This window comes from Gadus chalcogrammus, chromosome 14 (assembly GCF_026213295.1).
Source record: "Gadus chalcogrammus isolate NIFS_2021 chromosome 14, NIFS_Gcha_1.0, whole genome shotgun sequence".
NCBI classification, from domain to species: domain Eukaryota; kingdom Metazoa; phylum Chordata; class Actinopteri; order Gadiformes; family Gadidae; genus Gadus; species Gadus chalcogrammus.
This window is the reverse complement of record NC_079425.1, coordinates 20,435,541-20,449,583: the sequence shown is the minus strand read 5'-3', so window position 1 is coordinate 20,449,583 and position 14,043 is coordinate 20,435,541. Positions and strand designations below refer to the sequence as shown.

General features: G+C 45.4%; 1 protein-coding gene across 5 annotated transcripts in view; it reads right to left on the bottom strand.

Annotated features, from left to right (window-relative positions):
• The window catches only part of LOC130403088 (inositol hexakisphosphate and diphosphoinositol-pentakisphosphate kinase 2-like), a 33,441-nt gene that overhangs the window by 3,850 nt on the left and 15,548 nt on the right, over positions 1-14,043 (bottom strand). Inside the window, exons 21-29 of one of the 5 annotated variants that reach the window (XM_056607241.1) lie at positions 13,846-13,953; positions 11,353-11,469; positions 10,326-10,466; positions 9,733-9,826; positions 8,452-8,577; positions 6,768-6,830; positions 2,443-2,622; positions 722-859; positions 519-629 (exon numbers count right to left, since the gene is read on the bottom strand). In XM_056607241.1, coding sequence (XP_056463216.1) covers positions 519-629; positions 722-859; positions 2,443-2,622; positions 6,768-6,830; positions 8,452-8,577; positions 9,733-9,826; positions 10,326-10,466; positions 11,353-11,469; positions 13,846-13,953 — 1,078 coding nt within the window. The remainder of the gene's footprint in view (positions 1-518; positions 630-721; positions 860-2,442; positions 2,623-6,767; positions 6,831-8,451; positions 8,578-9,732; positions 9,827-10,325; positions 10,467-11,352; positions 11,470-13,845; positions 13,954-14,043) is intronic. The other 4 variants (XM_056607243.1, XM_056607242.1, XM_056607245.1 and 1 more) reach the window with 4 other exon arrangements.

Sequence of the window (14,043 nt, the reverse complement as noted above, 5' to 3'; positions counted from 1 at the left end):
TGGTTCTGTTTGCATGGACAAGATGATAATTGGAATAGCCATTGCACAAAAAATCGAAAATAGCCTTTTCAGCATAAGTATATGCTTATGTTTTTTAAAAGTGCATCCAGTACTTAATGAAACATGTTGAAATATAGGTTGGTCAAAAGTTTGTTGTATGTTTTAAATTCATAAAATGAAATGCTTTTTGTTTGCTTGAATTTAGGTAGCAACCCAATTATTATACCCAAGTGTACCAATTGTACCCATACCCGATGTCTTTTGAAAGAACAATATTAGAAACAAAAGCCCTTCTTCGTGAACCACTGCATTGCTGAGAATCAATGCTCGACACAGTATCAAGAGATAAGGACACCAATTTGACAAGGGAACTGTCTGGCAGCCACTGCAAATCGTGCATCCCATAAATAGATAAACAACAGACACCTTAAGTGCTAGAAATAGAAACACCAAGGGAGATAGTGTGGCAAAATATCTGAATAAAAAGGCCCTGGTTGTGGAGGAGTGGTGGTACTCACACCAGGCCGGCCTGTCGGACCGGGTCTTGAAGGAGGAGGAGGACAGCACTCTCTGGGGGAGGTACGAGTCCACGTTGGGCTGGTTCTGCGTGTCAAACATGGCCGACAGAGCTGCAAGGGCAAGAGAGATCCGACGTGTTATAGGGACAGGCGTGATCTTTCCCATGTGGCCGAATTCGAGTCCCTGGCACGTTTCTCCTTACCCTGGGTGGACCTGGCCTGTGAATCTCCGGCGTTCTCGCAGACGGCGGTGAGGAACTCGTTGACCTGTTTGAGCGAGAGCGAGTTGTGCAGCGTCTCCAGGGGGTAGATGGACGGCACCATGGAGCAGCCCTCGAAGCCTGCAGCAGAAGGAGGATGCGGAAGAGAGAGTTGGGGCCAAACGTGGGAACCCGTCCGGTCACGGTGAGAACTGGTCTAGCGGCCACTTGGAGCGCAGCTTATCATCCATAGTTAGTCACCCCGTTCAGCCTAACCCTGCCCTCCTGGCAGCCTCCTGGCGTGCTGGGTGAATTGGAGAAAGCATGCCCTAGGCTGGATAAATGTCTCAAAGCTGCCCTGGGTGCTACAGGTTCCTGCAAAGTCCTGGAGCTTCTATTTCAAATCAGGCTTGTAAGTCATACAAAATGTCCTGCGGACCCCGTAGAGGTGGCTACTTTAGCTGCACAGGATGGATGTCTTCATTGTGTTTCAAAGGTGTGACCGTTACAAGCCGTTTTAGAAATCTGCCTCTTCTCACATCACAAGTGGGCGAGTCCACCTAGATGTATGCTTGATAGATCAGTCTACCAGCCTCCCCAGTGGACTGTAGCAAACGTTGTTCATCCATCTGTCATCCATCTAGGTGGACACCCCCACTTGTGATCAGAAGAGGCTGTTTCAAAACGGCTTGTAACGGCTTATCACGCCTGGTGGTATAATATGTCACCTTTAAACATGGAGCGCACCTTAAAAGAACATATACCATTTTCTTTTTTTTGCCAAGCTCCCCTTCTTCTAGTCAGTCCAAACAGCGGCACACACAGCACCACACAGCAGAAGTAACAGCACCACCACACAGAAGTCAAAGCTGTTCATCCACACGACGACAGAGGGCACAACACATAACTCAGAGAGAAATCAGCCACTGTTAGTTTACACCAAACGTGAAAATCAAAACCACTCGCAAATACAACATTTTAAGAACCGCAAGAACTCAAAGAAGACGCCTTGGCTATTTTCACTTGAAAGCACATTCATTAACACATCCAGGAACAGAAATCCACATGCGTTTTTCCTATACGAACCAGTGGAGGTGTGCCTTCAAACAATGCAACGTTAGGTGTTTGTACTCTGGAGGAAGACACATGATGCATAATAACAATGCCTTTATGTATGAACCAAAGTGAATAAAGTGGACTAAATAAAAGGAGCTTATAGCCCTATGTGTCCATGGGTATTCAGCGACGAAACAGACGTGTTTTGTTAGGGAGACTGAACTTCAATCATGCCAGTTAAAACATTAAACACATCCAAAGACAGAGGGAAGTGAGGCTACTTCGAGCTCTGCAATGGCGGGCTCACCAACGGCCTCTCGCGGTTCGCCAAAGTTCCCGGGGTTAGTATTCAAGCACAAGCTTGCATACAGCAGAACCGGGTGAAGGGATTGTCCGGCAAACGTGGAGCTCTGCTCATAGAGCCTGGCTACGCCACGCAGGCTCTTCGCTCAACCTTCCGGAGGCCGTACAGAATGAGTCAAGCATGCAGCAGCAACATCAGGCCAAGCCGGCGGCACAGAGGCGTCAGCTGCGCTCACAACAAGCCCACACCAGTCAGCAAGCAGAGGCGCCTCGATGGCTCGGAGCGGAGGAGGGAAAGAGGGAGAGAGAGAGGGAGGGAGGGAGAGAGAGAGAGGGAGGGAGTGGCCAGGGGGGGGAGGGCTGACCGTAGATATACTCTAGGGGGTCCTGGCCGGAGACGAGCCAGTTGCGGAACAGGCGCAGGTGGTAGGAGCACTGGTGAAGGTGGTGGGCTAGAGCCCCGTCCAGGCACAGGTGCCCCCCACGGCTAAGGTCAATGGAGAAGCGGTTCAACAACTGGGCCACATGGTGGTCCTCCAGGGGCTCTGAGGAAGAGGAGGGACAGGGAGGAAGGACAGAACAGTGGAGGAGGATGAGGAGGGAGAAGAGTGCAAGGCGGGGCATGAAATGGCCGAATGTGAGCTTGGGGGGAAAGGGGGGCTGGGAGAAGGCCGTGTGTGGGAGGGAAGACAAGCAGAGCATTTGGAAGGAGGATGGGAGAACTCAACGCAGGGTGGAGTCAATGGTGAGAGACAGGAGTGAGGAGAGTGGGTGGAGCGACCGGGACGGTCTGCGGGCTGGGCCGAACGACTGGCAGGTGTGTGTGTGTGTGTGTGTGTGTGTGTGTGTGTGTGTGTGTGTGTGTGTGTGTGTGTGTGTGTGTGTGTGTGTGTGTGTGTGTGTGTGTGTGTGTGTGTGTGTGATGACAACCAATAGCTTCTCTGCTGCAGGTCACACTGATTTGTCTCTTGACACAAATGTCCCCTATCTCCACTCAAATAGGATATTTCAAAAGCCCTACAGAAGTCATTAACTGAACCACTCAACAGGGTTGATTCTATTCATATTAGCACCATGTTCATGAGTGTTTCAAATTTTATGTCTATCTACCACCAAATTCGGATTCAAAGTAAATGTGCCCACCACTAGAAAGCCTATGTAGCCATTTGGGACAAGAGACAATGTACCCTGGGATATGTTGTCTCTGAAATTACGATTTTAATTATCGACATTTTATCGGTCTATAGCATTGTCACTCAGTCACCGCTTGAATTGGTGGCCTGCATGGAAGCTAATCATAATGTGATAATGCAGCCAATACACATAATTAATAAAATTACGCTTACTTAAAGGGGGTGGAAACTGTCACCAATCTGGCAACACTGCACACTTAGTGGTAGAAGTAATAGCGTAGTAGTATTAGTGTGGCTAATTCATTGAAGCATCCGATTCTAGCAAGCGTGATGTGCCCGGACAAAAGATGGACCGATTTCTGATCAAATAAATTTGCAAAGTCGTGTGAAAGACCAAAGGAGTGTGAAAGAATTTGGGAAATGGAGACTCGGAGCATGCAGCAATCGAGAATCAGACAGCAGGTGTTTCGAGGGTACGAGCCATACAAGGTTAGCATAGGAAATTTCAAGAAAAATTGACAGACAACTTTTTATATGTCCTCCATGGATCAAGCCCTTTGTGCTTATTTTGCAAACAAGCCTCTTCCGGCTCAAGCAAAGTAACTTCAGCCAACTCCTACTGAGTGAAAGGAATGACGGATATGTGTTTGAGCCAGAATACACTGACCAAAAAATCTTACAGCATAGACCACAGCAGGCAAATGTGCAATGGTATATTCCGACTTTCATAAATGCAGTATTACTAAACCACTATTTCCACTATAGTCTTCTCATGCACTTTCAGCGTATCATTCAATGAAATAAAAAGGATCAAGGTTAAGGAAATGGTCATTTATGCAGTACTGTCATTAATAAAGCAACATTTTCAGTGTTTACACATGTAGAATCAGCAAACTTAACCACAGCAGGCTCACAAAGATACCACTAAAACGTTCTGGCCTTCAAACATAAAATACAGAACTCGGGACAAAAGTAGCTAAACTAATATTGTGTCTTTCTCTCGAAATGCTGTCTAACCTGTGGACGTAAACAAGTTTCCATAAAGGCAGACTCAACTGGGCTCGACCTGCACATGCGCCACAATGCACCAGGGAGGTTAGTCATTCACAATTTCCTACAAGTCGCGTTTGAAGTTTACTCTGAGATGTTTATGCTGGTTTTACTTCCAAAGCTTGGGACACTGATCTTGGTGTTGTCATCATGGCCAATCAATATCCTCCTGTTCTGTGATGTAAACATATGCTGTGGATAGCTCAGCAGGCAACACACATAAACACTGCTTTATTGGAAGCATCTAGACTCTTAAGTTTAGCCTCAGGTGTAATATTGACTTTAAATAACTGTTTTGGGTCAGACTTTAAAAAATGTATCCATATTATACAATCATCAAAAAGTGGTGAATCCCATCTGACTCTTTTATGTACAACCAGGACACTCATCATAAGCAACACCTTCCAACAACACTTGAGATCCTTACTAAGAATGATAACACTGCTAATTGCAAAAAAAAGGTAGAAACAGAAGGAAGGAGTGGGAAGCCTTTCGCCAGAGTTAGAGTTAGTTTATCCCAAACCCTGAAACCACGCAGTCACAACATGAGTATGAAACAATGTCTTGAAAGTGCAATCTCGTGGTCAGGTGAGAGCCGCCTGGGTTCTCAACAAAGCAATCTCGGTGAACTGTCACTTACATACTCCTCCAAGAAAGTAAACAAGTTGAGATCCCCAAGGTCGAATCCTACAGCCGAGAAGGCAACCTTGATCACCTCTCTGGATATAAAATAAGAAATATACATCATGACCTGTCTGGTATTATCTCTCGCCAGCCACATCCAGGAAAAGCAATCTAGACTCGTTGTAAAATAAAAACTATTCAGTGGCAATTCTGATTTTCTTTCCAAAGAAAGGTGAAAACAAAATCCAAGATAACTAACATGATTTAAACATCCTTCCCATCATTTCGGATCTTGTAATTTCAACATGTATGATTATATATTTGTGCTGAAAAGGGTCACTAACTCTTCATGAAGTTTAAAACACACAACAAAAAAACGAAGGAACCAAATGCCATTCAAGACAGACACTGAGTTAATGGGACAAACAATGCTTTAACCCTTTCTCTGTCAGCAAAGATTGAGCCAACATTTCCCTGTTTAATACTTATTTCGCTTTCAAATCTCGTTTTGATATGAATTGTTGATGCATCTCAAAACAGGCCGCAGTATAACTGGAGACTCGGAAACCTAACGTATACAGGGAAGGGTTAAACATTTCGCCGTTGGTGATGTTCTTGACAAATGGACTCCATTCCATCATCCCCCAAGACGACTATCACATGGACTTTATACATCTTTTGATGGTGTTAACATGTGTGTATATTTGTATATACATACATGCACTCACTGAGAGATTTCAATCGTTGGGGGTGATGGGGACAGATTTACAACAGACCTGATGAAGGATGTGAAACAGGGTTCCCACCTGCAGATCCCTACGCTTTGACCTACTGTGGTAATGCTGTTCTCAGATCAGGGGGAAGCTCATTGAGGTCATAGATATGTTTCGATTACATTAGTTTGGAGATCGATTGACCCAAAAATCTAAATCACGATTAAAATTTGGTTAATTTCATAGCCCTAGTAAGGTGTGCCATCTTGGGGAGGTCAGGTCATCCAGACCGTAAGAATATAGATACGATCAACTCTTAGAGCAGGGATGTTCCTGTGAGCACGCTGTTTTAAAGAACCCAGTGCTGACGTTTTGAGTGAGAGTTTCTGATTTGCTTGTAGTCATGATACTCAAGGAGGTATAAGTAGGGTATAAGTTAGGGTTATTTAGTTTAAAGGTCCCATATTATACCACCAGGCGTGAGTGTGATTAGCCATTTTACAGCAAGCCGTTTTAGAAATCTGCCTCTTCTGACATCACTAGTGGGCATGTCCACCTAGATGTGTGCTGGATAGATCAGTCTACCAGCCTACCCAGATGACTGTAGCAAACGTTGCTCATCTATTCGTCATACATCTAGGTGGACACGGCCACTTGTGATGTAAGAAGAGGCATACTTTCCGAACGGCTTTTAACGGCTAATCACACTCATACCTGGTGGTATGATACGTCACCTTTAATAGAATAGTGCTATCGGAGGTTAGATCAACTAATAGAATAGCTGTTAAACGCATGCAGAGAAAACGCACTGAGGCCTATCCTGGGGGGGAAAAGCCTCCGGAGAAGCATCAGTCTGCGTCGATACGCACCAGAGCTGAGTGGGAACCCCGAGTACAAATGGGAATGTGAGGCGGTGCTAAAGGAGTGAGGTCCCAACCAATGGGCAGGCTACTTATTTTTTTTTGCAATGTTAAAAATATTAAATATCTAAAAATAATGAATTAATTATAAATGGAAACGAGAAACTATTGAAGGGTGTTGGGCCATGATGGAAACCGTGAGAAGCAAAATGTAAACGCTTTGCAAAAGAAAAACTAATGTATTTGAGTCATGCAAGACACAAGGGAGGTGAGGAAGTGGAGATATACTTGAAAAAAAGGGCAGACATACCATTAGTCGGATACTGTGCAAACGACACAGAAAATCGTTTTACTGCCGGCATAGACAACAACTCTGAGGAAATAAAAAACGCTAATGTTACCGTAAAACCTGAGCTACTGGTAAAAAAAAATCCCAATCAAAATGTATTTCCTCTCATATGTGGAACATGGATTCAACTAAAATAGGCCTTTAGAAAAATGAAAAAAATAAGCAAAAAAAAGTGGATTGCTGCATTTGAGGTCTATAGGATCCACGGTGATGTGTGTCATTAGTTAGTAGGCCCTGACTTGCACTGCATTCTCAGGACTGGACTTCGATTGAATATCTTTCAAGACAGGAAGGGATGAAATGATTTCAAGAAGGGAGATGAAGAACGACGAATGAGGAAAAAGTGAGCCAACACAACCAGGGTTTGAAGACAAGCCTACGCGCCCCCCCCTGCCTCCCTTTCGCCCCCCCTGCTTGAGTTCAAACCATGGAGAGCTGTGATGGGAGTGATGGGAGCTATGGACCCAGCTAATGGGTAAAGGACATTAAGGCTCTTTTGCCATGGACTGTTAAAGACAGACAACAATGGACACAATGTCACCCAGAGGATGATTCCCAGTTTAGGCTGGAACATCTCCCAGTGATTAGGTTCCACCAACGCATACAAAGAAAAGGGGAGAACAAATCAAATAAAAACAAGAACAACCAAACAATTCATGTAGAGACCAGCCAATAACGAGGCCACTTATATTTGCCCTTTTTGACAGGTCAATATTCATATATATTACGAAAACGGCAAGGTGGCTGAAGAGCTCCACCTACGATTTGTCTAAAACCTCTTGATTCCATCAAATTAGAAACAAGATGGAGGATGAAATAACACCAAGATGAGAGGTGACACTGAGTAAGAACATGGTGGCTGGGAGAAGACAAACACTACAGTGACACCCAGTGGATGGTGGCTGTGAGGGGACAAACACTACAGTGACACCCAGTGGATGGTGGCTGTGAGGGGACAAACACTACAGTGACACCCAGTGGATGGTGGCTGTGAGGGGACAAACACTACAGTGAAACCCAGTGGATGGTGGCTGTGAGGGGACAAACACTACAGTGACACCCAGTGGATGGTGGCTGTGAGGGGACAAACACTACAGTGACACCCAGTGGATGGTGGCTGTGAGGGGACAAACACTACAGTGACACCCAGTGGATGGTGGCTGATCTATTGGACAATGACAGACACCACGGAAGAACAGCACATAGTGTTTGTGGCACTCATCTGTTGAGTTATCATTTTGATTTGTTATAGATGCACAAAGATATCAATGAATGTAAAAAAAATGTGTAGGACTTTTGTGAACAATACACGATTGTGTTATTTTAACAGGGTGCACTTTTGATATTGTGGGGCGTACTAGTTCCGTACTGACATTGTTATTCGGCACACAGGAACATTTTACTTATACTGATGAAAATGTAAAATAATATATATTATTATATTATATTATTAATTAATTGAAAGTTTCATATTTTTTTTAAATAATGCTCCAGAAAGGATGATAGAACGTGATCAACAACACACATTTTGTAACCAAAAAATGTAAAACATTAAATTTTCTGGACAAAAACATTGAAAGTAGGGGATGCAAAATGATCATATGGTCAAAAACTAAACGACTAAGCACGAAAAAAAACCACATACCATCTTTGTAGGACTGACTGCCGGAGGAGTATTTTTTGCGGTTTGTGCGTGCGTAGTCCTGCAGGTTGGGGGCGCTAGAGGAACCCCCTAGGACCGTGGTGCTGAAGAGCCCGGCACACTGAGACCCTGCCAGGGTTTGAGGAGGAAGGCCAGGGGAGGGGCTGGTTAGTCACTACTGCTCAACATGCAGTTATTCATCACCAGTGACTCACTGCAGCTAACCCCCCCCCCAGAGAGAGAGAGAGAGAGAGAGAGAGAGAGAGAGAGAGAGAGAGAGAGAGAGAGAGAGAGAGAGAGAGAGAGAGAGAGAGAGAGAGAGAGAGAGAGAGAGAGAGAGAGACAAAATACAGAGAGACAGAAATAAAGAAGCAAATGTAAAAAACAAAGAGAGAAAAAAGGAAACAAATAAAGGAAAAAAGCAAAACAAAGAATGAACCAACAAAAGAAAAACAAACATACAAACAAAGAAAATAAGAACGGAAAGATCATAGACAAACAAATAAGACAAATAAAAAAAGAAGGATACTAATACAGAACACGAGAGAATTGTTTTAATAAAAGGAATGAAGGAACCAAAAAAGAAACAACAAAAAGAAAATAAGAAACTCCACAAACAACCAAAGGAACACAGGGCAGGGCGAGAGGGAGAGCCAGGCCTGGGCCGCTGGGGGAGGCTGCGTAGTTCCTACCCTCTGACCCTCTGGGAGGCTGTCTGCAGGTGTTCAGAGACCTCCTGCTCAGCACGCACCCGCCCAGACAGCAGGATTAGGAGGCCGCTGCCGCCGAGCCAGGGGCTCGTGTGAACCCGAGCAGCCTGGAATGTGTAGGGGACCGTGGGACACTGGGACAGCGACCCCAGGGCTACCCACGGCCCTCAACACATCCAGCTTTAAACTGGTTTGGAGGCAATTTGAGGGGGACTTTGTTTAAATGTGGACTCCCGATTTAGGTAAAGTAGATGCAGTGAGATAAATGTATATTGTTTAACATATATTGAATCAGTCATTATAAAATCCTGAAAAGGGCATTAAACCCTTATGAACCACGACTTGGCCAAAATAAATTAATAAATAGCAACCAATACAAAAATGTGTTATGTGTGCTGACTATATTTATAAATTCAGTGTTTAAATGACATTTCAGGTGGTCTCGGCACCAACTGAATGAGCTGCACGGCTTCTTTTGTGTATCAATACCAATGAAAGACTGTATGACACGGATGCACGCACGCATACACCAGTTGCCATGGCAACACAGCCTAGGGAGCACACAGACACCTACCTAGTCCGCTCTGCTTCATCTCAGGTGACTGACGAGTCCAGGTGGGGAAGAGACGATAGCTGCCCGCTTTAGACGACGAGATCTCAGACAGCACCTGGACACACACACACACACAGACGCAGACACACACACGTACACACACACACGCACACACGCACAGTCACAGACACAGACACACACGCACACAGACACACACACACACACACACACACACAAAGTGATTCCGATATAACTTCACTTATAACTGCACTTATGACAGGATATAACAGGATATAACTTCATTTAACGTCATCACTTTCTATGGTTGCCAAGAATTCCTCAACCCACTGAAAATGAATAAGCATTATGTGAATAACGCAAACAACACGAGTATAGAATCGACCAGAGGGGCTCTCATGCTAAACACGAGAGTCAAAAAGAGAAGCCCTGTAGAGAAGGCCCCATGTTTGAAATGCATAAACCACGGCGTGACGGCGAGTCAAGGCGCCGGACGACAAGCCGAGGCCAGTCCCAGTCCCAGGGCGCCATATGAATGACCCCGATGTCATCCAGGCTCCCTGATTGGCCGGGGGCCCTGGTGGCGTGCGCCTCACCTCCATGGAGCCCGTCTTGCGGTTGCGTACGAGCGGGGACTTCCTCTGCATGCTGATGGGCTCCGACAGCACGGCGGCCCCCTCGCCCTCCTCCCGGGTCAGGTCCTCCAGGCTGCCCGGGTCCGTCTGCTTCTGCCCGTTCTGGGGGGGGACAGCCCGTCACCAAAGGATACATACACACACGACACATGCACCCCCCCCCCCCCCCTCTCCCCGACGCAGCACCATTGGGGACAGAGAGGTCAAACGGCGGCGCTTTCCATCTCGCCGAGTGCTTTGTCGGCGTTCATCGCTATCAGCGAGGGCCCCGTGTGACCTGTCAAGATGACAGGATCAAACCCTCACCCTAACCCTCTAACCCTAACCCTACAGGAAGGGCAAACGGCTGCGCTTTCCATCTTGCAGAGTGCTTCTTCAGCATTCATTGCTTTCAATGAGGACCCGGTTAGACCTGTCAAGATGACCATTTAATCTGAAGTGGCTTGAAGGGGAACACGTGGCAAGCTGATTCACTCTGTCACACGCGCACTGCAATAAGATAACCCCCAACACCCCGTTCCAGGGGTAAATAGATGGATGGATGGATGGATGGATGGATGGATGGATGGATGGATGGATGGATGGATGGATGGATGGATGGATGGATGGATGGATGGATGGATGGATGGATGGATGGATGGATGGATGGATGGATGGATGGATGGATGGATGGATGGATGGAAGGATGGATAGGAACTTTATTAATCCCTTGGGAGGGTTCCCTCAGGAAATTGCACTTTCAGTAGCAGCAATCTACTGCCCTGTTACAAACAGAATAGAGTAAAAAACAAGTACAAATGTGCAAAAGTACAAAATGCAAAAAATATATATATGCAGGGAAACAATATATAAGAAGAATACTATACAAGCCAATATTCACATGAGGGAGTGCTTCTACATTGCATAAAAACAGTGCGAGAAAATAGTGTATCAAAGAGCCAACTTTGCTTGATCCAGTGTTATGTCATGCAGTAGGTGGTGGGTGTACCTCCGAGGAGGCGGGCCTGAAGCCGAAGCCGGTGGGGGCGTTCTCCTCCTCACCGACCCCTTTGACCCCCGGGCTGAAGTGGAGCTCCACGTGGAAGCGCTCCTCCGACGAGATGTCCTGTGGAAAGGGAGGGCCAGCAGACACGCCAGATTGGAGATTGGAGATTGGAGAGCTCATACTAGGGCTGTGCAATTCATCTATTTTTTTACGATCTCCAAACTTTTGAGTAGCAACTATTTTTTTTAATTATTAGCCTAACCCTAACCCTATAAAAGCTGGATCATTTTTTTTAATTATATTGAATATTTTCTATTTTAATATTTGGTATATTTTTTCCATAAGTTCTGTTACAAAGTGTTTTATTGAGAGAAATGCTGAATAAATGTATCGTGTTTCAAACACAGAAATAATTGTTTGAATAATCGTGATTTCAGTACTGACTAACATTTTTCCCTTAATCAAGCAGCCCTAGCTCATACTCCACGTTGCGTCACCCTGAGGGCATTTTCATGGCGTTGTTATTCGATAAATGACGCAACGAATAAAGGAATATACATAAATAAATTACATGAATTCTGCAACAGAATAGCCTCCTGGGAACTGTTAATGTTGTCATTCCCAACGAGGTAGACCCTAATTTGATCATTTGCCATTCTGCTCAGTGCCTAATTTTGTTAATGATACTTTCAATGGTCAATTTCACATTGAAATATCAAATAAGGGCAAAATAGAGGTGTAGGCCTATACAGTTTTATAGAGAGGGGTGCACATAACTTCTTTATAGAGTTACTCAGTTGAGTACCAGGAGATGGTGTTTGGTACGCACCCCAGACATAGCTCCACACGTAACATCGGCTCTTATGAAACGTACCCAGTTTCACAGAGGTTTTTTGCGTCACCTTTTTTTTTTATTAAACTGCAGCAGCTCGACCACGGAGCGTTTGATTATCTGACAAAAGGAACGTTGCGATCAGATGATTTTGCGCAGTTCTCCAGTGTGTGCGCAGTGCACAGCGCACATGAGCGCACATTTCATTGCGCTTATCATTCGTTTCGAGCCACGGCACATCTTGGTGCCACTATTTCGAAAAAAAACATATTCTTCTGCTCCAGCTCCATTTGCCTTTTCTTTCCAGGTGGCGAACGCACAAGTAGCTGCTCAATGTATTTTGTTGTTTCGTTTTTTTTCGATCTCCCGTAAGTTACGCAAAAGCGCAGTAGTGACACAAGTGACGTTACGCATCCCTGGTTATGGCCGCGCATGCGTACTTGCGTACCAGTTATGTGCACCCCTGTTCATAGATACATTGTTAAAGGGGACATATCATACCACCAGGTATGAGTGTGGTTAGCCATTACTTGCCGTTTTCAAAATGTGCAGCATTGTGTCAAACCTGCTTGTAATTGCTAATCACACTCACACCTGGTGGTATGATATGTCCCCTTTAAAAGCATTTGAGGAAAACTTTAAAGGTCCCATGGCATGCTACTTTGTGGATGCTTAACTATAGATATCATTGGGCCCCTAACACAGTATCTGAAGACATTCCCGAAATTCAGCCGTGGTGCAGAATTACAGCCACTACGAGCCGGTCGCTCATTGAGCATTCCCCAAACGCGCCCTTTCGGTGTCTGTAGCTTTAATGCAAATGAGGAGGAGAGAGGCGGGTCAAGGAGGAGGGTGGGGGTGTGGCCCTGAGCAGTTTGCGGCCACGGAACCATGAGCTCTGTTTACAGAGTGGATGTATCGCAATGGTGAGGCGCACACAGCCTTTAGCCGTGTTCTGTAAATATTCGGGAGTCCTTGAGCTCTATATCTAAATAATATCATATTATACATAGATATCTATATCATAAAATATATATTATCAGGGCGAAAACCTGTGTGAGCCTCCAGAATATATTATGGATCAAAAGACTGCGTCGGGTTCTCCGACGTCTCTGGTTCTTCCACGACCACATCAATCTGAAGTGGACTGAACCGCGAGCTGCCCGGGCAGCGGGGCTCAACGATGGCTGAGATAACCCCCACTACAGTCTCGTTGTGGAAATACGAGAGACGTCAGAGAACCAACGTGTTATGCGCCATAACACCAACAGCAGAACTGTTATCCAAATAACAAAGAAGTGTACAACACTTGCGTTACAGTGTGTGTAATCACACACACACACACACACACACACATGTGGTGCTCGCAAGGTCTTAGCTCATTGTCTCATTGGCGGGCCAAATTCTCTGGGCGGGAAAGAGCAGAGAAAGGGGAGGTAGCTTGGCCCCTTATACCGACATATAGGGCCAAATTCCAAATCAGTGAGCTTCCATTTTATCAAAGGCGAGCAGAACACCTAGTGCTCGTTTTACACCGAATGCAAATTTTAGCCACTAGGGGGCCATAGGCAGGCTAGGGGAACACATATTAATGTTAGAAAACCTCATAAAGTGAGGTTTTCACACCATGGGACCTTTAAGGGAAGTAGAACCCAAAAGTATACCTTTTTGTTGTCCTCGTAGAGCATTATGACGATCTGGGTCATGTAGTTGAGTTCAGAGATGGCACTGAGGTAGTCCATCGCACGCTTCCACTGCTGGTCCTTCTCTTCCTAAGAGAGACACACAGGCACACACACACACACACACACACACACACACACACACACACACACACACACACACACACACACACACACACA